The 27,378-nt window shown below is 38.5% G+C and overlaps 2 protein-coding genes across 21 annotated transcripts in view; one reads left to right on the top strand and one right to left on the bottom strand.

Moving 5' to 3' along the window:
* The window catches only part of ZC3H14 (zinc finger CCCH-type containing 14), a 41,279-nt gene extending 28,033 nt beyond the window's left edge, over nt 1-13,246 (top strand). For 5 of the 14 annotated variants that reach the window (XM_036845022.1, XM_036845025.1, XM_036845017.1 and 2 more), the window contains 7 exons: nt 2,964-3,123; nt 3,898-4,130; nt 7,670-7,790; nt 8,746-8,882; nt 9,188-9,279; nt 10,103-10,209; nt 10,700-13,246. In XM_036845022.1, the coding sequence (XP_036700917.1) occupies nt 2,964-3,123; nt 3,898-4,130; nt 7,670-7,790; nt 8,746-8,882; nt 9,188-9,279; nt 10,103-10,209; nt 10,700-10,706 (857 nt within the window). In that variant the 3' untranslated portion in view covers nt 10,707-13,246. The remainder of the gene's footprint in view (nt 1-2,963; nt 3,124-3,897; nt 4,131-7,669; nt 7,791-8,745; nt 8,883-9,187; nt 9,280-10,102; nt 10,210-10,699) is intronic. The other 9 variants (XM_036845018.1, XM_036845020.1, XM_036845029.1 and 6 more) reach the window with 7 other exon arrangements.
* The window catches only part of EML5 (EMAP like 5), a 174,216-nt gene continuing 157,764 nt past the window's right edge, over nt 10,927-27,378 (bottom strand). For 5 of the 7 annotated variants that reach the window (XM_036845010.1, XM_036845009.1, XM_036845007.1 and 2 more), the window contains 10 exons: nt 26,750-26,958; nt 22,955-23,112; nt 21,429-21,543; nt 19,134-19,322; nt 18,789-18,961; nt 16,952-17,114; nt 16,543-16,646; nt 15,650-15,803; nt 15,090-15,190; nt 10,927-14,801 (listed from right to left, as the gene is read on the bottom strand). In XM_036845010.1, coding sequence (XP_036700905.1) covers nt 14,765-14,801; nt 15,090-15,190; nt 15,650-15,803; nt 16,543-16,646; nt 16,952-17,114; nt 18,789-18,961; nt 19,134-19,322; nt 21,429-21,543; nt 22,955-23,112; nt 26,750-26,958 — 1,403 coding nt within the window. In that variant the 3' untranslated portion in view covers nt 10,927-14,764. Of the gene's footprint in view, nt 14,802-15,089; nt 15,191-15,649; nt 15,804-16,542; nt 16,647-16,951; nt 17,115-18,788; nt 18,962-19,133; nt 19,323-21,428; nt 21,544-22,954; nt 23,113-26,749; nt 26,959-27,378 lie in introns of those variants that run through there. The other 2 variants (XM_036845011.1, XM_036845013.1) reach the window with 2 other exon arrangements.

Below are 27,378 nucleotides of genomic sequence, written 5' to 3' on the forward strand. Positions count from 1 at the left end.
GAATCGTACTTCTTTCAACATGGCTGGCATTCATTGGTCCAGAAACCCTCTCTGTTTTTACCGTTTCAGGAGTCTAAAGCTCCACTTTTCTCCAAGAGAGAAGTGGTCAAAGGTTACCAGGAAATCTAACTGCTTTTTAAAACTAATAGTCTATACGTTTAGTTAATTTTATTGTGGCACCTTTCTGTCAGAGACCATGATGCTTCATCCATAAGCTTATCTAGCAATGATCGATGGGAAAGCACGTCTCCAATTATTCCAAGTATCTTTAATATAAAGGTTAGGGCAATAGGTGTGGTAAGGATCAGAAAAGAAGAAAACAGATAAATAAAAGAGAAATGGACACTTGAACCCACTTCTGTTGTGCCCTGTTTTCTCCCAACCCCTTCCCAGGGTCCCCTGTGCTGCCACTTTCTTAGCCTTTGAAGAATCTTGGGATCCACATTAGATTGCTTCATTATTGGCTTAAGATTCTGCTTTTCGAGATCTACTAAGTTAGTTTTCTACTTTCAAAATGTGGTTATCTCTTCTTTTACAATTATTTTCTTTGTGAGTTTTTTAAAAAATTAACCCTTTAATTGACATTTTATTAGAGTTTCAGGAGGAAACAATGCGTGGGTTCAGCCTGTGGTCTTTACCCAGAAGATGTCACTAACTCTCCCATCTGTCTGCCCTACTTGACCCAGGCTGCTCTCGTGAGTCTTGCAGAGGTGACCAGTGGCTCGTGTGGAGTGTATAGCTCTGTTTTCTGTGCACAATTCTCTAAACTCTGTGGTGTGTGGCACTTGCGTTCCAATGTTTTCTTCCATCCTTGATCCTTTGGCTTCCAGGACTTCACTCTCTCTCTGTTTTTCTACTAATTCCTTTTCATTCTCCTTCAACTCCCCTTCTCCGCTACTGCCCCTTAAAATGTTAACTTTATCCTTTGTCCTGCCCTCAGCATTATTTTCATCTCTACTGTATTCTCCCAAGATGCAGACGAGTAGAACTGCTGTGCCTCAGAAAGAGCAGGGCGGTGAGAAGGAGCGACAGCCCTGGACTAAACTGCGGGCCCTCCTGTTGCTGTAGCTCTGGGGGCTCAGTGAATCATTTAGGAACTTGAATTGCAAATTGGTCATCTGTAACATGGGAGGAAAATCTGCTTCCTAGGCTCCCTGTGAGGATTCAGTGAGAAGACAGCAGCACTGACTATGTACAATTTATTAAATGTTCTCATTTCACCTTCAGCTTCGACTCTGCTTCTCTTATTTCTCTCCTCCTCCTGATAGTCAAATCTGAATTTTCAACTTCTTTCTAAACACCTGAGTGTCCCAAAAAAACCTCAAACTAAAGAAATCTAAAATTGAAATTTATCTTTGCCCTCTTTTAAATCTGCTCTTTCTCCTGTCCTGACTCAAGGACAAGCCTCTCCTCCTACACTTGTCTTACTGTGTCTACTGCCCTTGCAGGGGAAGGCAGGTGTGCCTCCTTCCTGGGACAGTAGTTGAAAATGCATCTGCTGTGACGTCTAGTGCTGGTTCGAGTGTGGAATGTGTCTCCTCTTCCTCCGATGTGTGTGAGGAGAGGACAAGGGGTGAGAATCTGGCATTTCGGAGTCTCTCCATCTCTCTTGGGAAGCAGCCTCATAGCTGAGATCTGGGACTCCAGTCCATTCCTACCACTGTGTGTTTTTCCAAAAACCAACTTGCTCATGTCACTTCCCTACTTAGAAAACTCTCTGGATTACTTACTTCTTCTGGACCAGAATCCAAACTCATTGGCACATACAAGATCCTTTACGCCTCAGCCTTCTTGCCACTTACCTACTCAGCCCTCCACACACCCCTCCAGTCACACCGCGTTTCTCACCGTGTCTTCAGTTCCTTGTGCCCTAGGAGAGCCCCTGCCTTTCTCCAGTGACTCTACCTGAAATGCTCTCTTCTCCAGTTCTCTCTCCCTCTTAGTTTATTCCTGCTCATTCCTTTGATACCTGCTTCAAATGTTCATCCTCTGTAAGCTTTTTTTTTTTTTCTCTGTAAGCTTTTCCTTGATTTCCCAGCCAGAGTAGGTTACTTTGTATTCTCCCAACACTTTGTTCATACCTCTTTTGGATCACCTTTTGGGGCATGCTGTTCTGAAACTATGTATACATCTATTTTTCTATTTTTTCTTTGTGTACCTAGCACAGTACTCTCACATGTTCAGTTTGTTCAGTGAATGAACGTGAATAAATATCCTGTGAATTTTGGTTTCTGTTATTTGTCTGGTAATTTTAAGAGAATTGCGACTTACTAACTTCATTCAGTTGATTGCCTATTGATAGGTGAACCAACTCCATCCTGGGCTCCAGGTCTTGGTATATTTTATAAAGTAGTTTAGCTTAAAAATCATATCGTAGATGATGTGATCTGTGAGTACTTACATTAAAGGTCAGTTTTCCTTGCTCTATTTTTATCAATGTCCGTTTATCTTAGAATTTCCTTTCATAGTAGTCTATCTACAACCAGGCAGAAATTATGCCAGTTGTATTCTTTTCATCAGGGTATGTTCTGCTTTGTAAGTGTGCAAAATGAACAAAACAGATGTTAGAAAGATTGTTTTTTTAAAACAGCCTTGGTATCATTCTAGGGCGCATTAAGACTCTTTATTCTTTATGTTTTTAGAAAATATTGTTGTACTTAAAGTAAGTTTTATTGTTAATAATATCCCATTAGATGCCTCATGGAAGAAACTTTCTATACTGTAGGCAGGAAGTGTTCATTAGAATGCCTTGGTAATATGCTGTATGAGGAAAGGAAAACTTGACTTCTTTGAAAAGACGTTTGGCATAGAATTGCAGCCTTATTCCTGAGTAGAACCATTGTAATTTTCCTTTGAAAATAATTACAAATATATAAAAGATTGACATTCTTCTCACGTGTGTGATGTTGGGGATGCAAGGTATATTCAGAAGTAAACATTTGTGGCCAATTTTTTTGGCTCAGATTACTATGACATGGAATCCATGGTCCATGCAGACACAAGATCATTTATTCTGAAGAAGCCAAAGCTGTCTGAGGAAATAGTAGTGGCACCAAACCAAGAGTCGGGGATGAAGACTGCAGATACCCTTCGGGTACTTTCAGGACACCTTATGCAGACACGGTAGATGGTTTCTTTTTCTTGTGTAGCTAATTTGTGTTGATTAGAAGTGGAGGTTAACCATTAGTTCCCAGCTTCCCTCCTCCCCATCCTAGCCCCCAGTGTAGGGTGCTTTATTGATTCTGTAGTTAGGCCACGTATCATAAGGCACATCCAGTTTTCAAAAACTCCAGTTCATCTTTCTTATTCAGAAATCCATTATCCTGCAAATAAGTCAGTATATGATTTAGCTCTTAAGAGATTCTTAAGAATCTTAAGAGATTCTTTTCTTTATGCACATCCAGGAAATGAAATTTAAAAAGCCAGGTGATCAAAATCAGGAAGTCTAACCAGAGAGTTAGCAGATTGGGTTGGGTTAATTATTGCCTTAGATAATGGACTGAATGTTCTGTAAAGAAACAAACAGAGAGTTAATAAAATCAGTGTAAATATAGAACTGCTGGCTCTGTGTTCTGAGCATAGATGCTGATTTCTCCGTTTATTTCCATTTGACCCTATGTGGGTCAAACGGATGCCAGGGGTCAGGGTTGAGGGGAGATTGTCCTGAGAGCAGCCTGAAGGGTCGCTGGTGTTGATGCTGCAGTGATTGGCTATAGTCATTGTGTGTTAGCAGGAATCCACTGATGCTGTACCTGTAAGTCCTACCAAGTCTTTTTTGTTAACGAAGAAACCGCAAACCAAGGAAGGGACTGATAGTTCTGTTGAAGAGCACTTTAGGAGGCTTGGCTTTTTGTGCGTGTTTCCCTAATTCTATGGTATTTTCTATCTGTCTGGCAGAGATCTTGTACAACCAGATAAACCTGCAAGTCCCAAGTTTATAGTGACGCTGGATGGTGTCCCCAGCCCCCCAGGATACATGTCAGATCAAGAGGAGGACATGTGCTTTGAAGGAATGAGACCCGCACACCACACTGCAGCCTCACACGAGGGACTCGCGGGTCTCCTCCACCCACAGCAGTTGCAGTTGCTGAGCAGGCAGCTTGAGGACCCAGATGGTAGCTTTTCAAACGGTGTGTTGGGAGCTCAGACTTTCCCTTCTCAGGGTGCTGTCATTGTGAAGGATGTCTTTGACATGTTTCTCAACCTTGAATGAATATTGGTTGTAGACCTTGCTTTTATTTAGAATTCAGCAGTGGCCTTTTTCCTTCTCTCAGACAAAACGACCAGTTAAATTTGAGACTGTTTGTCCCTTATGTGTTCCATAAGTGGGGTGTTATTCCAGTGCTAAAATGGAGTTCAGCCATGGAAGCCAAAAAATACCTCTTCATTATACTTGTTAAAGGATGAACCGTCGTTCTTGGTGCCTTGCTTTACCTTTTTTTTCCCATTTAGAAACTATACTTGTTACTTTCCACTTGAACCAGCAGTAGTCTCTCTCGTAATTAACTTGACAGAAAAGTCAATTTGGGTTTCGATGCTATTTCTACCTCAGTGAAATTCCTTTGAAAGGAGTTCCTCACCTAATCTGTCAAAATACTTCTTGGAAGTTTAGAAAAGACCTTATGTTTAAATTAATTAATATAGAGGCGTGGTAGTTACTGGAAATCAGGTGAACTCAGTTCAGATAGCAGCATGCTTTTAGGCATTTCTTATCAGTGCTTCTCTCACTGGATACCAGTGGCAGGTGCAGTGCCACTGAGCATTTTCATTCATGTTAGAGAATGATAATCATGCTCCTCATAGCTTGTAAAAATTTTAGGGACACCTTTATTGGCAGGGGAGACAGTTACTGAATCTTAAATATGAAGAGTATCAAAGAAAAAACAACAATGGGTTTTGAAATTTTTCCAAAGTAATCCTCTTCTTGGTAGGATATGAAAATGTACCAAATACCTTTTTCAGTCACTAAAAATAGCCTTTAGGGGGAGATCATGACTGAGCGAAGGAGATAGTGCTGTAATCTTTTTTTTTTTTTTTTTTTTTTTTTTAGTGCTGTAATCTTGAACTGAGGGCTTTTTCTGCTGTGAGTCAGTAATGTAGTGTCATGGTTTTGATTGGTGGAGGGAGTTGAAAAATTTGACCTTTCTTTGAAAGGAAGAAAAATTGTAAATGTTAACAAAGGTGGTAAGAACTACAGTAATCAGGCAGTCCAGATTTCTTGATCTTGTATATTTTTGTCTAAAATAAGAGAAGATTCTGGTGTTTTTAGTACTTTGGTTTTCAGTTTGGTAGTTTAATTTTTGGTGTGTTAGGGTCTAATTTTGTTTAAATGTAGATGTCCATGTTAGGCTTTATTGGTATACGTGTCATAGCAGTGACACTCTAAATAACATGTTAGTAGAAATTCTTGCCTGGGTTACACAAGTGCTGTGGCCATTATGGAGACAACTGTGGTGAGTGGCGAGCCTCCTTTACCATTGCTTTGATCTGGGACTCTCAATTTTTCACGGCTGCTCAAAGATGAAGAAGCTTTGTAATGGTAGTTAGGACATAAGTGAGGCTGGAAAGACTCCACAAAGAGGCTCTGGTCTCTCTTGCTCTCCCCCTCCAAGTAGGGAGTTTGAAACTTGGTAACTGCTTTTGGTGGCTTCCTGTTGAGTGTTTCAAGGATGCCACCAACAGCAGCATATGTTTTAAGCCACTCCCACTGGCCTTGTATGGCAGCACAGATTTTATAGCTCGCAATAAAAAGTGAATTTGCCTCTTAAAACTTAAATAGGAAGAGTTTTAATAGCTTATGAAGTAAATGTTAGGGAAAACCAGCATTGTGGCCTTTGTGTATATATGATGTAATTTTTTCATCAGAAAGATAAAGTTTCCTTGTAAAGTGTTTAACTTCTTTAATATTGCTCATGAGATCTAGCTACTTTACTCCATTTTCCAGCCAACCTGCTCTTGGGTATTCTCTTAACTTCTTTCACATGGTCTGCGTTCTCGTGTATATACCTGGGTTTAAAGTATGTTCTTTAGGAGGGGAGGGTAAAACATTTTCTCTGCAGGAGTTACACAGAAAAAAATTTAAAAGTGGAGAAAACTCCTTCCAGACTATCATATTGGATACTTTTATATCCTGGAGCTAAATAATAAATTTTACTCTTTTTAAAGCAGCACAGAAAATGGGTCAGGCGCAGTCCTAATAGCGGTCTCGTTATGCGCCTAGCTGGGCTTCAGGACTGGATTTGTGTGCCTTGTTCTCCTTCATGACGACTGAGGCTGGGTCACTAGAACAATAAGTACTCCTGATACTGGCTGTTGCATTGTTTGGTTTTGATTGGTTGCCTGTTTTACACTCTTCTTTCCATTAAATCATGAAACTCTTAAGCAAGACATTATTTTCTCTTGGTATAGATGAGGAAACAGAAGTTCAGAGATGTTGGATAACACATGCCCAAAGTGTCTAGCTCAGCCAGTAAGTGACAGAGCCAGATTGCAACTGCAAGAGGACTAGGTGATGTGGTTGAAGTGCTGTTTGCTCTGATAAACATGAATGTGAACCATAATATGTAACACCCTTGATGCTTTTTTTTTTTTTTTTTTTTTTTTGGCTAGGGTGTCTTGGGCCAGAACCTGGCAGCTCATTATGGCCTTCAGGTGTAATTTTATTTGGTTTATTCTGTGTTTTAAGTTTCAATTAGTTGCTAGCATTTAAAATTTAGATCTCATAGGGGAATTTCCTGGCAGTCTGGTGGTTAGGAGTCTGCACTTCCACTGCAGGGGGCATGGGTTCGATCCCTGGTTGGGGAACTAAGATCCTGAATGCCGCACAGCACAGCCTGTGTTATAAAATAAAATAAAATAAAATTTAGATATCATATAAAAAGGTCTTTGGCTTCCTGAATTGGGAGGCAGTCTGGCAACACTAGTTCCATTTCCCACGTCACAGTAGTTGACGTGGTAATTGGGATGTGGCCTCCTGAGTGGAGCGGCAGGGAGCGCCGTGGGTGGCCACACGCTTACTCTTTGGGCTGCTCTTCTGAACCTTTGTTTCCTCCAAGAGGCTTTCTGCCATTTGATCACCTTACACCCAGCCAGCCTCACTCTGTTAGGGGATCTGCCAGGTCCCTGTAGGTTATGACATTTGTGACTCATTTTAAGCACAAATCTTTTCTTCTCTTTGTACATTGATGTGAGGTTATCACCTGGACTTAGAAAACTGCACATACCTCAGCGAGTGGGAATGCTTGGATTGAGACACTCATCATCTTAACCTGAATATGAGAATTAGTTCACATTTTTTATCACCTGGTGGGTTCAGTTCTCATTTCATTTTATTGGCTCCCTACTTGACATTCTTTCCTCTGTTTTCTACTTAATTCAGCTGAACTAATTTTGAGAGTTGGAGGTTTTCGGTGAGGACTTGGCTCTGGTTGCAGCGTCACTGTCCGCTTTACTCCCCACAGTGAACGCCGTAGCCTGCTTCCTGGTCATCTCTTACAGGAGTCTAGTGTCCGTGTTCAGCAGAGTGATCGGACTCATTGATTTTGTGTAACGTATAGACGTAGAAGAACATAGGATTGTAAGACTGGGTTTTGAGGGAAATTTATTAAAGGTGCCATGTCCTGAATTGATCATAATTAATGAAATACTTTTAATTCGTTTCCCTTTGTAGCTGAGATGAGTGAACTGAGTGTGGCACAGAAACCAGAAAAACTTCTGGAGCGCTGCAAATACTGGCCTGCCTGTAAACATGGGGATGAGTGTGCTTACCATCATCCTGTGTCACCTTGCAGGTGAGTAGCAGCATCTGATTCTGGTTTTCAGGTCGATTCTAGATGAGTAGCAGCGCTCTGATTCTGGTTTTCAGGTTAATTCTAGATACAGCTTAAGTTTGTTCTTTTCTGTGGACACGTTTGAGTTTTACAACTAAATGCAGCAGTGATACTTAACTCTGGTGCTCCCAGGACAGCATTCACTTGTGTCTGTGTGTGTTTGGGGGCGGGGGGGAGGTAGGAGGAGGCTGCTTTGTGCCTCATGCCTTGAGATACTGAAATTTCTGGGTTTCTTTGAGGATTCTGTACATTTAAGGAGATGGGTATATGGTAACCGCCCCAGTTTGTATGCATTGTGTTCACACACAAACTTTAAGACTTTGGGGAAAAAATTAGTTTATAGGTAATGAGAAAATATTCTGGACTTCAGTATAATTTTTCCTTGCTAGCTGGCTGGTTCTGTGGAGTGAGCTTTGAGAGACGAATTTTTTTTTTTTTGGTCCTGTAGGTGGAATCTCTTCATGTTTTAACTTTAAGGAAATTTTGATGTGAGAATTTTATGGATGTGCATGTAGAGGGAGACCATAGGATCAGTCTCATTTTTTTTTTTTCCTCATAGTACGGTGCCTTGCATACATGTTGTGCTCACATAGAGTTTACGCCATACAGTGTTACAGACGTAGACCTTAATTAGGGAGTAAGTGGTGTTTCTTATTATCACAGAAAACCCTTCTACCTTTCATGGTGGCTTGGCTTGAGTTGAAAATCTGCTATTACCCCGGCTTTGGAATGGACAGTTGTGTCCTGTTTTGATATCTGGCATCACTTAGAAATGGAGTTTCCTTTTTTTTCTGTTACTTCTGTGTATCTCAAAACAAGTAGTGATGAAATTAGGAGTATAATGGACCCTCTCTACAAAAAACTAGTAATGCATTGAGGAGACTAAATGTGAGTAATATGTCCTTTTGTCTTATAGAGCCTTCCCCAATTGTAAATTCGCTGAAAAATGTTTGTTTGTTCATCCAAATTGTAAATACGATGCAAAATGTACTAAACCAGAGTGTCCCTTCACTCATATGAGTAGAAGAATTCCAGTACTGCCTCCAAAACCAGGTTGGTGACTTTGTGCCCTACTACATTTGGGTGAAAAATGAAAAAATGACATTCTGTGATTATAAACTGAATTAAAAAGAAAAACAAGGAATAGTTTCAGAAATCATTGTGCCATCATCAGTTATTCTAACTAATCTTTAAAGAACAAGTGTACCCATCCTATAGTATTCTAAAGTATTTTATTTTGACTAATATATAAATCTCCTTGTGTTTTAACTTAAAAGTGGGTCCCATAAAAATATCAGCAGACTGCATTAAAAATTATTTTGCCAAATAAATTTCACCTTTGTCCTTATTTTTGTCAGCAGTTACAACACCAGCATCACCTTCTAGTAGTCAGCTCTGCCGTTACTTCCCTGCTTGTAAGAAAATGGAATGTCCCTTCTATCATCCAAAAGTAAGAACTTTCATTTTCCCAAAAATGAATTTAGTGGTAACTTCTCACTTCTGAGGTTGTAAGGTCACTAGCAAACTATACTGTCTTCCTTCCCCCACCCCCCAAGTTTAACTTTTTTGTTAGAGTTCATGTTATGGTTTTTAAGATACTTTAAGTTATTCCTTAGTTGTCCCTGAGCCCACGTCTGGCCCATTAGGCCAAGCTGTCTGAACTGATTTAATGTCAGTAGCCTAATCGCTTAGGAGAATGAAGCTCACTTTCGCCGGTCACTTTCCATTCTTCTTTGCCCCTGCGTGTGTTCCCCGCCCCCACAGCCCTCATGCCAGAACTGAGATGATGAAATCCAGTAGTACCTAATGGTACCATCCATACTTGTACCATGGTTTTAATTGTCTCGGTACTAAAGATTGGTTGATGTGTCTCCAGCTGTTTAGTTGCTCAGCATGAATCATCTTCTCTTTGAAATAGCAGCCTGGAAACCGTACGAAAGGCCTTTACTTCCCCAACTGCAGTTGGCCATAGATGAGGGTAAAAAATAAGGGATGTTGGGCAGTATGTGCAAGGTGGTTAGTACATTGATTAGAGGCAGTTTGTATTACATACTGAAGTCCCTTTTGAAACTTAACTTGCTGTTATTCTTTCATTAGGATTTTGTGTCTTGGTGGGGGTCCGTTTTTCAGGGCTTCAGTGGTGTATTAAAGCGGAAGTTGCAGATCATCTCTGCTGCCCCATTAACCTCATGGTGGGCTGGTTACTGTCATCTCAGATTGCTGTGGTTTTTTGTATTAGCTTTGCAGATGTTGAAACTGTTCTCTCTCTTTAGCACTGTAGATTTAACACTCAGTGTACAAGACCTGACTGTACATTTTATCATCCCACCATTACTGTACCACCACGACATGCCTTGAAATGGATTCGACCTCAAACCAGGTAAAGGTTAAAATCAGTTTTTCTAATGTCATTTCAAATGCTTTTCTAGTATCTAGTTTCTTAAATTTATAAGCATACAAATTCGGGGGAAACTTAATCACTTTGGTTTTTCTCTGCTGTTCAATTAAGGGTCCTTTGGAAAAATAATCGACTACATAAACCAAATTTTGTTTCATTCAGCAATTGCTTGTTTACCTAGATCATCTCCACATCAGATTTTTCTTTAACTTCTGAACATACTATGTGAACATAAACTTAAGGCCTTCAAAAGTTATACTGTTTACAAATCTCACATCAGTTTTCTTAGACATTAGTAACTGTAAAACATTGAAAGTAAATTTCAAAATATTTTTACTGTGGCCTGTAAATTTAAATGCATATGTTTGTTAGTATTAGAACCAAATATTCATTGTCTGAAAATACTCAACTTCTCTTAACTGATGTTAATTAAAGCAGTTAATTGAAAAAATTTTTGGTTTTGTTTATTCAGTGAATGACACCCAGTGCTACCTGGCAGAAGACTATGAAGTTTGAAAGTTTCCATTACTGATGAAAGAAAGACATTCTACAGAATTTGTCAAATCTTTGAAACTTGGAATATATTGCTTTCATAATAATGAAGTTTATTGCCTATCTGAAGTGTCTAATTTTTCAAGTTTGTACGTTTATTAAGTGATTTTAACATTGGGTGTTTTTTTGTTGTTTTGTTTTGACTATGGAAAGATAGTTTCAGGAGAAGCCGAATTCTATTAAAACATTTGAGGCATGTTTGTGTGTGAAACTGCTGTGTTCAAGTATCAGCATTTACAATGTTGGTGATATCATTGTTAGTACTGATAATCCAGTTTCAGGCTACAGCGTTGCTGTGTGTGTGGAGAGATGTATGAGGGGAGTGTCCTTATTCCAAAAGTTGGATTGCTGTTTTCTTCAACTCTGAAAACAGGAGTGGCCCAAAGTGTTGAGGTGGCTTAAAACAGTTATTCAGTCCTACTTTTAAAGTGAAGTTAGTTTGAAAAACATGATAATACAAGCTTCTTGGGTTGAGTGCTGCTTTGGTAAATCGTTCCCAAATCTCAGTCCCTTGCTTTCTGAGAAAGGATGAGTGAGGTGGGGCGTGTAGGGTGAAACAGTTGGAATGGCAAGGGCAAAAAATAGGAACAGTTCCTTAAAATGCCTTCATTTACTGTTAACATATGTTTTTTAAATAAATATTTTGGGATCTACATTATCACAAAATTATACAAAATTTTTTTACAAGTATATACATAAGGTATCAGAACAAACTTTAAACTCACAAGATTATAGCTATACATATATATTTTCACATTCTGAAAAATCACATTCTCAGAAGTAACTAACTCCACAGAAAATATAGTTATTATTGAGATAATTTTTTTAATGTAAAAGAAGTTAGATTTTTTAAAATGACAGACTATAATTACAGAGATCAGATGATGGGTAAACTGCAAAATAGGACTAAACTTTTGGAATACTGCATGAAAATAGGGTTTTGTGTATGTGGTTTTAAAATTGTTAAGGCAAGAAGTGTCCAATGCTTTAGAATTAAATAACGGATCACTGATTTTAAAGACGATGTAGTTTTTTAAAAAGTAAAGCTAAAAGTTGGTTAGAAAAGAGTTAATGCAAAAGGGATAGTTAAAGACTCAAAATATTCTCAGGACCAAATTAAACTATTAAAAAAAAAAGTTCATTGACTTGCTTAGTCATATACCCAAGGGATAATAAAACTACGTGTGTAAAAGTCCACGTTTCAGAGCCTAAAACCAGCAGCCTTGTGGCCATCTCTTTTCCATTGAGAGAAGAAAGAATTATCCAGTTATTAAACCATCTTTTAAGTTGCACTTTGCTGTGCTTACAAGACTTGAAACATTAGAAAAAGACAGTGCCCACAAGAGCATGCATAAAGCTATCATGTAGTTAGTGAGGCTTGGGTGAAATGAATGACAATTCCACTTCATTCTAAACAGTTTTCTTCATTGAACTGAAGGTATTTTTTCATTCCAGTGTTAACTTACTTGAGATGCTTTACATCTGTGCAGAAGAAATTTGTTTTAAATTGTATTTCCAGAAATTTAAACAGACTTTTTAGTATCATTACTTGTAAGTGGAGTATAGTTGCATTCTCATCATTTCACTGTAAAAACGTAACTGGGAAACAAACAAGAGCTTCAAGTGGTTTCAGTTCAGCCATTTTACAGGGAAATAATAACATGCTGAAATCAGATTGTTTTTTGCTATTTAATAGACACAGCCTGGAGACACATTTAAGAGTTTTTTCCTTGAGTTGCTATGGTTTATGGGCAAGCTAAGGTTGACTCTAAAATATCTGTTGGGTAACTAACTTGGTCCAAAACGAACCATCATCGAAAAAGATCACCAAAAATAAGGGAACAGACGTGGCTAGCACTCCATGATGGAACCAGGGTGCAGAGGGTGCTTTGGCATGCACCTGCCAGAAGCAGGACGAAAGGTGCTAGGAGAAGGCTCCGGGTACAAATTCGGGAGTTCAGTCAAATACTGCACACAAAAATAATTCTCTGGGTTAAAAAAACATAGGGCATAATCTACATGGCCTATTGTGGTTATTCACCTTCCCTTAGTTGACGGCTCCTATAAGCAAGGTGGCTGTGGGATGACTACTTAAAATCAACGTGACCTTTAATCGGGAAACTGACAACAGTGATTCAGGCTGGCTTACCAGGTTGGCCACTGGGAAGAACAAAAATGCAGTGGAAGCAATTTTATCCTATATAGTTTATTTGCTTAAGGTTATAGTTAAGAGTTTCTCCCCACACTGTAAAGGAACTGGAATTTCTCTTTAGCCAAAAGCAGGTGAACTTGACTCAGAAGGAAAATTTGAAACTGCAACAGCCTCAAAAATATGGGGAGAGGAGAGTGTGGTTCATGGGATTTTTTTGCTCTAATTTATTGGCTGCTCCTTTATAATACACATGAATAGAAACTTAATATTAGTGTTTTCTCAAATTGGGCTTAGTTTAGGAGAATCCATTGATAAGAAAAATGAAAGAAAATGATCTTAATGTTTCAAGCTTCTTAACAAACACCCCAATCAGTCCTTCAGACACAGCTATTCAGAGCTTTAAAACTGACTGGGTTCAATCAATCACTGCTTAGGCTTTCCATGATAAAATTCAGCCATTTCTGTTTTTAATATTTACAAGGTGTTGCACATAGAAAACAGATTTCCAGAAACCTGAAGAAGGGGTCTATTATGCTACGAAGATAATTAACACATTAAAGTAAAAATTATAGGACCAAAAGAGCATCTTAAACTTCTTCATACTTAGAAAAATATATTTTTAAATAGCAGTCTGCATAACTTCCAGTCTTCAGGAAACTACAGATAAGCTAAACAGCAAGTTCCTGAATGGCAAGTACTGATCTTTGGCAGCATTTAAAGTGAATAGGAGTAAAGATCTAAGTTCAGCCCCAATCCACCAAAAAGGAATTTTTATAGACAAGTTTACAAGTGGACCTACCTTCATTCCTTTTGGAAGTCAGCCGATGGGGTGACATACATCTAACTAAACAAGTTTTTCCAATAGAAAAAAAAGGCTATAAAAATTTTATTTCAAGAGTTACTAAATTGTATAACTTCGTAAATGTGAACTTAACGCTTTAGTTTACATGTTAAACAATGTTTCTATTAGACTACATCTTTAAATATTCAGTATTCTCTGCCAGTTAAATACTATTGCTATATAAAACCTTAAACTGTACACCATTGGAAATGATTGTTCATCATACTACTTTTTCATTAATGAGGCCATGATCATATTTTACTCTTTCAATTATAGAGATGAATTCTGAACATAAGATTGACAGCTCAAAAATGAAAATGTAGCGATCATACACTACTAACTTTGGATTTGTTCCTGAATTTAAAATTTCCAGGAGAAAAATGTCCTTTATAAACAGGACTTTATTAATGCTTAAGAAGCATCATATTCTCCAGTAAAGCCTGTGTGTGTTTTCTTAGGGAAAATAATGTTTGCCTTTTAAAACCTGTGATCCTTTAGGGTGATGGTGTATTTCCTTATGTGAACACAAGGATAAAATATTTTATTAAACAACTGAACCTTGAAAATAAAATATAAATTCTAAAAAGAAAAAGGTTTGCTAAAAAGAGGAAGAAAATTATCCAAGTTGGGTTTTTAAGGTTTTGGTTCGTTTTTTTGAGGAGCACTGTCTCCCAAACCTCCCCAGGAAGTCTGCCAAATCTGCATCCTCCCTAAAATGGGGGGTGGCTCTTACCAGCAAATATTTATTCAGTCTCTCCTTGAAATGTGATTACCTGGCAGTGTATGGATTATGGACAGTTATCTAGTGCATATAACAAATATTTTGAACTTATCAATCTTTCTGCTATTTTGACAAATGTGGATAAATCACGGTTACAGTCTTAAGTTAGCACCACACGACCACGCAGGGTTTGGTTCTGGTTTTTTCCTCTTGTGCAGCTCTGGTTTCTCAAGGCTGTTACTTTATGGAGTCTTCTCAGCATTCATATCTTTCAGTGAGGCATGTGTACACATTTCCAGACAAATAAACTGCAATCAGAGAAAGAACTGCAGTGAGTGCATTATATTTCTAGATTTTCAGAACAGTTTATAATGTTTTTAATTAAGCTTTCAAATCATACATGTGTAAAAACTTTACTCTTTCAACTCCTTTTATTCTGTATTTACACAGTATGCGACTCCAAGGAGCCATCTGGTTATGCTACCTTATTATGATGACTAGCTGAGTCCATAAACTGAACCTGTCGAAGAAATAGTAATAACCTCTCAACTAGTAAAAGATAGTCCTGCTCTTCTTGGGCTGAGAAAGTTACCAACCTGCAGTCATCACCTCCAGCACTAATAACATGTCGATCACCACTGGTAAATCGAATATTTGTCACATGGGGTGAATGACCCAAGAACCTTTTGTGCTTCGCCTAAAAAACAAGAACAGAGCTTAGGGTGCGTGATGAAAACAGAAGTCAAAGGTTCCTAATCGGGAACCATTATCTCCATCACGAGGGCTGTGGAGAGAGAAAGCAGTTTGGAGCACAGCTAATGATGAAATGCTTTTTCAGAATTAGTAATGGATCTTCATTGAAAAGCATTTGAAATTTGGTAACAGATTGATTAAAGGTTTGATGAAAGACTAATCACAGGACAGTTTGCGAAGATGGCGTGGCTTGGGGGCAAGGGGAGACAATTTCTAATAGCTTTTATTTCAGAGTAATGGATTTAGGAAGTTCGGAGAAAATTTTAGAATCACAAATTTAAAAGTATTTTCAAATCATGAGACAATATAACATTTTAGCTATTATGTGGGAAAGAGTACTAATGATCAGAAGTCTAAATCAGGAGTAAAGTTACATAAAATACTAAACCCAACGTCAACTTACAAATTTTTCAGGACACGGGAAGTCAAATAACTTAACCATGCCAAAGTCATCTCCTGTTACAAGGCTGATTCCTGAATGAGAGACGCAGGCACAGGTGACATCGGCTTTCTCAGCATGTCTGGACCAGATTCCCATAACTTCATCTCCTAGAATGCTAGAGAGAAGGAATAAAAAAATCCACCATAGCCCAGATAGGTTTACCATACTGAAAAAGTTTCTTGGTGATTAACCTCTGAGTACCTAGTTATGTTATTTAAACACAGGAATAAGTTATGACAAGGTGTTACCTGGAAGCCTGAGCCTGCCGGGATGGCACTCCCTCACTCCCAGTACACCTTTTCTCAATGAACTTCTATAATTTTAAGGGTTTATAGATTAATCCTTTAAAAAGTCAGTTAATACTTTATGATAACTGATAGAACTATTTTAAAAGTGTTCATTTTCATTGATGGTTATGCACGGTTATCTGTTCTACAGCCAGCAAATCTGAACCCATTTTATAAGGTTTCATTTGTAACAGCTGCTATCAATAGCATTCCTTTAGATAGGGAAATAATACAGTTGCCTAACAGTACCCAATACATGTTTTCATTGTCTGTTATTAAACCTACTTATGTTAAGGTCCTTGTATCAGGGCATCTTTAAAGTCACAACTTTGATTTCCTTTAATTAAAAGAACTGATAAAGCATAGAAATATATTTGATCAAAAGGGGTCCCAGCATGAGTAAGTATATCATTCTCTTCTTAGGAAGAATTCAAGATGGTAACAAAAACTTAAAACTCAATTACTGCTCCTTAGTGGGAATGGCTCTAACTGTTCAGAAATAGGATTTTCCAGTTCTCCTAGCTGACCTTCAGTCAGCTCTTCCCTTCTGACACATGAAATATTTACCTAGTCCATGTAGCCCAAGTAATTCTGTCAATGGCAGCCTGATCCATGAGATGTTTTCCTGAAGGCACTTCATAGACATGCCGTTTATAGCAACCAGTGGAGACCTTTCATAATATTAAAATGGAACAATTCCATCATGTGAGAGGCAAAATCCAGAAGTAGTTTATAATAAACTGGCAAAGTGTTACTTGATTTACATTTCTAACATTATTAAGACTAAAACATGACCACAAAAATCTGTGAGCAAAAAAAATGAAGAAAAGGACTGGTAAGAATAGTAAAGAATTTATGCAGAAACAGTGAATAGTAGTGAATAAAAGGCAAGAGTTGAGAAGCTCTGGAATGGAGGAGTTTTAAAAGCATTCACTAACAAAATGAAAAAACTATTCGCGTAGTCTTGGTACTGTACCTGGAGATGTCTGCTATCTGCAGAGAAGTCCATTTGAATGACAAAGCTTGGGATGTCTTTGCAGTAGCTGATTCTGTTAAGGGTGGGACCCAATGTTAGGTCATAAAAATCCACTGAATTCTCACTGGAACCCACTGCCAGAAACCGGGAATCTGGACTAAATCTGAACATGTAACAAAAGATTACATGTAAAAGATGCATTAGACCACATGAAATAGTATAAACATTTAAGACCACTGACTTTTCAGCTCTCAAAAATAAGTATTTGAGATAAATAATGTGTGATATGGCCTCAAACAGATTTACCTGATAGGCACAACAGATTGTGTATACTGATATTTGCCTGTGTTACATAAAACAAAAGGTTCATATTTTACTTCAACATTAAGTGGTTCCTGAATTTTCATCTCCTAATTTCTTTAAAAATAGCTCAGTTTTTAAAAAGCCACTATCAATTTACATATATTCCTAAATTACATAATTCAGTACGATAGGAGCCTTTCATCTGGAAAGATCATGTCTTAATAGCAAGGGACACAGACCAGCTTAACGCATGCCACGTTATTAGATGAAGTGATACTACTTGAAGCTTGGAAGAAGTTATTTTAAAATAATAAAGTACTATTTGCCTATCGATGATGCAAAGCAGGATGGGACAGTTCAGTTTTTTGAAAATGCTCCATAAGTCTTGCTGATGTACCTTTGGGAAACTGGAGAGCTGAGGGAAGCCATAATTACTGTTTTATATACTGAAGATCTGAGGAAGGTTTCATTTGTAAAAACGGTTTTACTGGTGAAAACAGTGCAAGCTTTTGACAGACCTGGATTTAATAATCTATCTTGATCACATAGAAGTGCTCAGTAAATGGTAACCACTGTTAATATAAGCTTAAGCACTGAAAAAGGCTCAAGAAAAGTTTTAATTAATTCATAATCTGGGGCATAGATGTTCAATGACTATGGATTAAATGAATGAACTATATGTTCAGTGGAGATGAAGAGAAGTAAAAGACGTTTGGGGTTATAAGTTTAATTTTTCAGGCTTTCTAAGAGATGTTTGGGGTTATAACTTTAATTTTCCAGGTTTTTTTTTTTTTTTTTTTTTGGCTGCGTTGGGTCTTCGTTGCTGCACGCGGGCTTTCTCTAGTTGCGGTGAGTGGGGGCTACTCTTCGTTGTGGTGCGCGGGCTTCTCATTGTGGTGGCTTCTCTTGTTGCGGAGCACACGCTCTAGGCACACGGGCTCGGTAGTTGTGGCTCACGGGCTCTAGAGCGCAGGCTCAGTAGTTGTGGCGCATGGGCTTAGCTGCTCTGCAGCATGTGGGATCTTCCCCGATCAGGGCTCGAACCTGTGTCCCCTGCATTGGCAGGTGGATTCTTAACCACTGCACCACCACGGAAGCCCTTCCAGGCTTTTTTTTTTTTTTGCCATGCCGTGCGGCTTGCAGTATCCTAATTCCCTGACCAGGGATTGAACCCGGGCCACAGCAGTGAAAGCGCCAAGTCCTAACCACTGGACTGCCAGGGAACTCCCTAATTTTCCAGACTTTTAAGGGAAGATGGAAGATAATTCTTGGCAGGATGAACTTACTGGACATGTCCAATGTGATACTTATTCATCAAACATTCCCTGAATACTTGCTATTATAAGGCACTGTGGCTGGTGCCCAGTGGACTCATAATTTAGTAAGGAGAAGTAGATAAGTATACAAACAGCCATATTTCAGCATACAATTTATGATGTGTTGAAATGCTACAGGCACTAAGGACCTTTTTTCCAAATGCAAGCTGGGTCATTTAAAGAGTACCCTTGACATACCATTCCATTTGTTGACTAACCTGATATCATGGATTGCACATCGTCTATCTCTCTTCTTTCCCCATATCTTTAGAGAGCTCACAAGTAAAATAATAAATTCTCCGTTTTTCATTCCAATAGCCACCATGTCCCCTTCAGGGCTATAACACACAGTACGAGCAGCATGTCCCAAATTCACTTTGTTCAACATCTTCTGCATAAGAACCAAAAGAGTCATAGAAAACTACATTAAGCAGAGTACTTACAAAGTAAACCAGTTTCTCCCCCAAATTCTCAACACAATGCTGAGATAGTTCTTTAAGTGCTAGCAATTTAGGACTTTGCTTTTTAGAAATTGTAACATCTTTTAAAAAAATTATACCTACTTTATCAGCAATGTCCCAGAGTCTCACTGTCCCATCTTCTGCAGCAGAAAGGAAAAAATCCCTGGAAGGATGTGTCGCCAGTCCCCATATAGGTCCATCCACATGACCGTTAACTAAAATATTACATGCTGCATTTTTCTCTCCAACTTCAATTATTTCAGCATTCCTTGTCCCTACTAGTATCTTGCCCTGAAACACAAGTGGGGCCAATATATTTAATGGGATACCACAGTTGCTCTTCTTAATAATATGAGAACGACCTAGTGGCCTATGTGATACTGTGACTTAGAGTAAGAAATATACAGATCTTCCTCAACTTATGATGGGGTTGCATCTGATAAGTCCATCATAAGTTGAAAATGTCATAAGTTAAAAGTGCATTTGACACACCTAACCTATCAAACATGACAGCCTGGCCTACCTTAAACATGCTCAGGACACCTACTTGAGCCTCCAGTTGGGCAAAATCATCTAACACAAAGCCTAGTTTATAATAAAGTGTTGGATACCTCATGTCGTTTATTGAATACTATCCTGAAGGTGAAAAACACAGCGGTCGTCTTGGTACAGACAGCATGGCTGTAAGAGAACTGATTGTCGGCCCTTGCGGCTGACCGGGAGCTGTGGCTCCGAGAGACGATTGTACCGCACATCACTAGCACTAGCATATCACTAGCCAGGGCAAGATCAAAATTCAAAATTCGAAATATGGTTTCTACTGAATTTGTATCATTTTTGCACCATCTTAAAATCGAAAAACTTTAACTTGGGGATGGCCTATATATTTGGTCTGTCCCCACTTACTGGCATGAAGCTCCTAAAACCCTTGGAATTTCCTAAGTGATGAACAAAAGAGGGGTATCTTTTGTTATGGACCTCACCAAAGGATGGGGGCTGGTTGCCAGGAGACCCAACTATGTGATTAGGGGTTAGGGGCTGGCAGTTTCACTCTCTCCTCGCCCCACCTCGGGGATGGGAGAGGGGCTAGAAGTTGAATCAATTACCAATAGTGAAAGATTTAATCAATTATGACTATATAAGAAGCCTCCATAAAAACCCAAAAGGTCAGGGTTTGGAGAGCTTTCAGGTTGGTGCACACGTGGAGATGCAGGCTGAGTGGTCATGGAAGCTCCTCTCCCCTTCCCATATACCTTGCCCTGTGCAGTTCTACATCTGGCAGTTCCTGAGTTATATCCTTTTACAATAAACTGGTGATCCAGTAAGTAACGTGTTTCTCTGAGCTCTGTAAGCCACTCTAGCAAAATAACTGAACCTGAGGAGGGGTCGTACAACCCTCTCTAACTTATAGGCAGTGGGTCAGAGGACAGGTAACTGACTGGTGTCTGAAGTCCAACGAGGAGTTGCTGGGAACTCCAAACTACAGCTGGTCAGAAGCCTAGGTAAGAACATGGCATCCGACGTGGTGGTGAGGGGAGCAGTCTTGTAGGATTGAACCTTCAACCTGTGGAATCCAATGCCTTCTCTGGTAGATACTGTCAGAACTTAGTTGAATTTTTGGACACGCTGCTGGTGTTGGAGAATTGTTTGGTGGTGTGTGGGAAGCACCCTCAAACTCAACATACACACATTGGATTTGGGTCCAAAACCAAAATAACATACTTTCAGAGAATTTTTTGCTCTGACTAATTTAGTAGCAAGCCAGCCATTAGCTCATGCAAAGCTTTCTATGACCAGAGGCGCATCTGCAAGAGCACTGAGCCAGGCTGCATGTGCGAGCCCACGCTAAGGATAATACACCTCGCTTCTCCAGTCATCAAAGTTTTGACTTTGACTATGATATATTAGTCTGAAGATCTCCAAAGAGGTGTAAGTGCATTGGGATACAGGAAGAAAGTATCGGATTTTAGTTAAAAATAACTATAAATAAAAGTAAGCTTAACTAATATTTAATACACAGACAGGATAATACATGTATGTAATTTATAAATACACTTATTGTGAGTGCATGCACGGTCAAAGTTTTTAGAGCAATGTGTATTTTTTAAACAAATGGAGACAGCTGCTTTAATCAAAACGAGTCAACTGGCAAATAAATTCAACTGTCTACCAGAGTTGAATTAGCAGATGCAAGAAAATAAGGAGGTTTAGATACAGTGCTTAGGAGAACAGCTTCCTGTCTTTCTGCAAAGAAAGCAGCAGAGAAGAGGCAGAGGAAAACTGGCAAGCAAGTCCATCTTTAAGTTATTATTCATCAAGTTGCGAAAGGTGAGAGAATCACAGGAATAACTGTTTTCTACTGTCTGCTGCACTGTAATGCCTCAAGAAACATCTTACTCTGCCTCTGCACACAGAACGGACACAATCTGTGACTTGTCCTGTCTCAAGCCTGAAGGCGCGGCATCGCCTCAGTTCCTGATCCCACAGTTTGACTGCTCCTCCTTCTTTTGACCTAAGAAAATAACAACCCAAACCAAAAGAAGCATTTATTATTGGCTATTACAAATAATGTTTATTATAAACAAATACTAAATTATAAGCAGAACAGAAAAAGAAGCTCCAATCTTTATATTCTTATAAACTTTCTATGGTAATTTTAAGATACAGTGTCTCAAACATTCAGTTTAAGCAAATTTTATTTTATGAACACTTATTTTTCTGACATTAGCATAAGTTTATTTAGCACCGCCCCCTGCCCATACATCATATATCCTCTCTCATAATACTTCTTGACTGAGGAAACGTGCAAAGTGAATTTTTTTTTTTTTTTTGGCTGTGCCATGTGGCTTGTGGGATCTTAGTTCTCCGACCACGGGTTGAACCTGGGCCACAGAAGTGAAAGTGCCAAGTCCTAACCACTGGACTGCCAGGGAAGTCCCCAAAATGATTCTTAATGTTAAGAGGATAATGGAAATGCAAGGCTAGATAATAGGATTACAGATGCTGTGCTACAGAATATATTTTCAGGGCCAAAAGAGCAGCACATTTCTTTCCAACCATTATTATTAAATATGCTACTGAACAGTTTAGTAGGTTACTAGTGAGTAGGAGTGTGCAAGACTAGATGAGGTGTGGAAACACGAGTGTCAGAGTAATATGCAAAAGATAAATATAGCCCATTTATGGTTTTTTCTCTTATACAGTCTTCCTTTATGTGAAAGGCAAAAGCTGCTGCATATTTGTGGGTTCTTTCAATGCTGTATAGGAATGTACTTACTTCCTGGTCACATATACATTCCATTTTAACATGCATATGAATATGTTAGTAGGAAATCAATGATAAGTATCTGGTTTCCACTGGGAGATTTGAAAACCACTCAGAAAAAGGCCTCTCTGCACACATTTTGAGGTCTTAATTTTATCTAACAAGTTTGCCTCAAGCAAAAGCAAACAAGGCAAAGTTTATTTCTAGTATCCTCTCATCCTTTTCTAATGCAGCAGTATGAATTTTATCCCTTAGTATCCAGTTTGAACCAAAAAGAAAGCAGGCAGTCGAGATGCATCCTGAGTCCAATGGCAAAGATTCCCCCATAGATCACCACCTACTACTCAGCCAATATTTATACAGGCAGAGAGACATTAAGAAAATCAATTCCTCACCTGCAGGATAGCTACCTATCCATACCTCAGAAAAATGATCACCCCGTTGGAGTTTAGACTTATCTACAATGTGAAAAACACTGGGAGGGATTTAAGACCAGAAATAAAAATCAACAAGAAGGTGCATAAAAGGCAGTAAAGGAGACGCATATGAGGAGGAAGGTCAGAGGATAATCCATGTGGCCTAGACATAACTAACTGCAAACCAGAGGCATCACAACGCATGAATATTCAGTAAGGCTGTGAAAAGAAAGAGGACTCACGGCCTCTCCTTGCCACCAGTGACAATAAGTCCGTCTCGAAGGGTGGTGTACATGGCAAACACAGGCCCGTTGTGAGCTCTGGCCACGATTCTACACAATATGTGGTCTTTCCACACACAGACATCTCCACTGATGGTACCTGTAAACGTCAAGTTATTCTGAAAAGGAGTGGGGAAGGGGGAGATAAACTCATGAAAAGTTCAAATAGAGTTCAAACAGCAATTCTCTATGTAAGTGTGAGCCTATGTCGCCTTTTTTTTTTTTTTTTGGTAGTGAAACAAGTAAAGTGTTTATTAGGAGGAAAAAGGGTACGTGTGGAGAGACACATGGGTGGACTCAGAGAGAGTCGCGCTATGTCACCTTTTTGATACAGAGAGCATGGATGGCGGGAAAACAGTAGAGTCAAGAGTCTGAAAACCTGAACTTAAGGCTTAGCTTTGTTAGGGCCGTTTCCTTTTCCAGATCTTTTGCTTATTAGCTGGAATAACTTTGGTCAAGACTTTTAACCTCTATGAGTATCAACTTTTTCAGTGTAAAATGAGGGATTTCTAAGTCCCTAAGGTCTCTAAGGTCCCTTCCAATTCAAAAATGCTGTAATTCTAGTTTATATCATCTCTTTGGATTGCTTCCCTCTAGCTGCCCAAGAAATAACTTAAAGGTCATTAGTAACTGAGATTAAAAATAAGAATAGGAATAGGAAGTGAAAATAACTTTTATTAGGTTTGATAAAGTATTTTGTCATGGAAAGTAAAACTATTATCTGTAGCAAAGTTGTAGTTTTTCAGAAATTGTGTATGAAAATTAATATTTGCCATGATTTCTTAAAATCAAAATAGCAAAAGTTAATGCATTTCTGCAATGAATCCAAAATAAGATAAATCTGTTAAGGTACCAAAAATTTAAGAATGATTTAGGTGACTTTGAGAATTGCAATCCTCATATATAGTTCATTTATGCAAAAACTGGAGAAATCAAATCCTGCATTATGTGCTATTTTTGTCTCATTTTAGCTTCACTTTTAGAGCAACTTGTATAAGATCCTTCACCAAAAACAATTTGGAAAGAACCAATAAGAAAATAAGATTTTGGATTGTATCAAAAACAAACAGATTTTCTTGAATCTTTCTGAGAATACTAGTTTGTACGCTTAATTTCCCTACAATTTAATATTACTTCAAATTCCTCAGCATTTATGCTTAATCTCTATATCTCATATTTGGAAAACAGTGATTATATTGGATTGGCCAAAAAGTGCCTTCAGTTTTTAAGTAAAAATAAAAGACACATTTTTCATTTTCACCAAGAACTTTACTGAACAACATATTCACCTTTTTGTTCCACCACCTTCTGCCATTTTTCAGGCAACTTCATAATTCCATCTTCCCAAAACTTTTTATCTTTTTGAGCAAAGAACTGTTCCAGGTGCCTTTTACAGTCTTCCAGGGAATTGAAATTTTTCCATTAAGAGAATTTTGCAAATACCTAAATAAATGGAAATCTGAAGGTGCAATGTCTGGTGAATACGGCAGATGAATCATAACTTCCCAACCAAGCTGTAACAGTTTTTGCCTCGTCATCAAAGAAACATGCAGTCTTGTGTTATCCTGATGGAAGACTACGTGTTTTCTATTGACTAAGTCTGGATGCATTTCGTCGAGTGCTGCTTTCAGTTGGTCTAACTGGGAGCAGTACTTGTTGGAATTAATCGTTTGGTTTTCCTGAAGGAGCTCATAATAGAGGACTCCCTTCCAATCCCACCATATATACAACATTACCTTGCCTTCTTTGGATGAAGACCGGCCTTTGGTGTAGTTGGTGGTGGTTCATTTCATCTGTCCCACGATCTCTTCCGTTCCACATTATTGTACAATATCCACTTTTCATAGCCCATCACAATTTATTTTAAAAAATGGAACATTGTCATTATGTTTAAGTAGAGAATCGCATGCAGAAGTACGGTCAAGGTTTTTTTTCGCTTAACTTATGTGGAACCCAAACATCAAAGCGATTCAAGCTGGTGCAAATGATTTTCAACACTTGATTTGGATATTTTGAGTATGTCGGCTATCTTCCTCGTGGTATAACGTTGATTGTTCTCAATTAATGTCTTGATTTGATCGCTATCAACTTCAACTGGTCTACCCGACCATGGAGCACTGTCCAGTGAGAAATCTCCAGCACAAAACTTCACAAACCACTTTTGACATGTTCGATCAGTCACAGCACCTTCTCCATACACTGCACAAATCTGTTTTTTGCATTTCAGTTGCGTTTTTATCTTTCTTGAAATATAATAAAGCATGATAGGCCGAAAATGTTGCTTTTTTTCTTCCATCTTCAATATTAAAATGGCTACACAAAAATTCACCAATTTTGATAAGTCTTTTTTTAAATGCCCGCTGATATGACAGCTGTCACATACAATCTAACAAAATTGTTTCTAATGAAGTTAAAGACAGCTAAGTGCTACTAGAGCCATCTTACAGAAAAAACTGAACGAACCTTTTGGCCAACTCAATACTTGTCATATAGGAGCATCTTTAATTCATGCCTTATCTGCGATTGGAATGTAAAAACTAACATTTTACTTCGCCTGCTCCTTTCATAGCCCCTAGCATAGAGGATGCTCAAAAAGGCTTAAACTGAACATCAACCCATTTTGTTATATGACAAAACATTCGCACTGATTGCACTGTTGCTTCAAACATAAGTCAATTATGACTAATATTCTTTTTTTTAATGAAAATATTGAGAAGGCTTTTATTTAGGCAAAAGAACCAATGAACGTGCAATAGTATCACTCTTTTACTTATAATTTCTAAAGGCTCCTCACATATGACTAACAGTCTAATCTTCAAGTTTATTTTCTATTGGGAATGGGCAATTGACTAAATAAGGAATTTTATACACAAAGAAAGTTAATGTACATGGGCATATTAAATGTCAGACACTTGAATGCATAAGTTTTTCTTCTGGAAAGGAATTACTGGTCTTGTATTAAGAATCTCCACAATATTTAACTGAAGTTCGACATAGCACAACCAGCACTTTCAATGGTCTCAAAAATATAAGTGTTCTTTAAGAATCTAGAATTATAATTTTCTTCCTTCAAGTATTACATACCCACATAAACACTTTAGTAAGAAAACCGACTTAGTTTTTTGATGCACCAAAGGATTTAAAAAGCCTGGCCAGGGCAAGGTATTAAAGGAAAGAGATGTGTCTTATAAATCACAAGCCCAGGTGGAATGGGGGAGGGGAGGGGAGGAAATGGCTCTTGAACACTCTTCCTAGTAAACTAGACCAGGAACTGTGCTCGCCTTCTTCCCTTTAATGAGAGACACTGGCCAAGAGCACTTCCAACTACATAATAAGCAGTGAGTTAAGATGATAGGAAGCAAAGGAAATCCTAAACCAAGTACCACCTTAAATACTAGAAAAATCACATTTCATGACTTATCTTTCTCCTATTCTGACAAATTATTAGGACCTAGGAGATTTAGGGTGACAGTTATAAAATTAATGAAGGCTTTTGAGAATGGCCGTGGCCCAAGGACTCAGATGTTTTATAATCCTTCTCCCTCGTTAACTTTCTTTCCCAGTCCCTGATTTCTGAAAGTATCAGAATTTGAAAGATGAAATATATGCATGACCAGGACATATGTAAGGATTAGTGGACTAGAGTGCCATATAAACAACATTCATGTGGTTCATCTATCTAAGGCAAGAAAATTCAAACTAGTCCAATTTGGGTAATTCACAGTTATACTACCACACGCATTTTAAGAGACATACTGCACCAAATGCAACAGCAAGCATGGTCTGCATCCGGGCATCTTGCAGTGTGCTCAGTAGCCCTTTTTTGCTAAGAAGAGCTCTTCCTGCCAATGTCCAGAACTTAACATGTTTTACTCCCACAGAGACAAACTGGGAATCTGAATCTGGTCGGAATTCTGCCACAAAAATACGTTGGTTGTGACCAGCTCTGCTGGCAATTTTGGCACCTGATAAAAAAGATACAACAAAATTTTCTAGGTTAGTATAAGAACTAAGCTAATTTTTACAGGATCAAACAGTTATTGAAAATATATAGTTCAAAAACTAAATGCTTATAAAAAGAGAGAGCAGGGAATTCCCTGGTGGTCCAGTGGTAAGACTCAGCTGCTGAGGGCCCTCTGATCGGGGAACTAAGATTCCACAAGCTGCGCCGGCACGGCCCCCAAAAAAGAGAGAGGGCATGTCCCTTGCACTGCTACCTAGCAATCACATGACATACAATTACTAGTGTAGAGGGTCCTTTTTACATATTTTTGCAAGTGATGTGTGATTTATGGAAAGCTTCATTATAATTTAAGGGGCATTTTAGAAACCATATCTTATTTTTTTCTGTGTAGTTCTATGAATTTCACTTTTTATAATGGCTA

The sequence above is a fragment of the Balaenoptera musculus genome, chromosome 2 (assembly GCF_009873245.2).
Source record: "Balaenoptera musculus isolate JJ_BM4_2016_0621 chromosome 2, mBalMus1.pri.v3, whole genome shotgun sequence".
Classification (NCBI taxonomy): domain Eukaryota; kingdom Metazoa; phylum Chordata; class Mammalia; order Artiodactyla; family Balaenopteridae; genus Balaenoptera; species Balaenoptera musculus.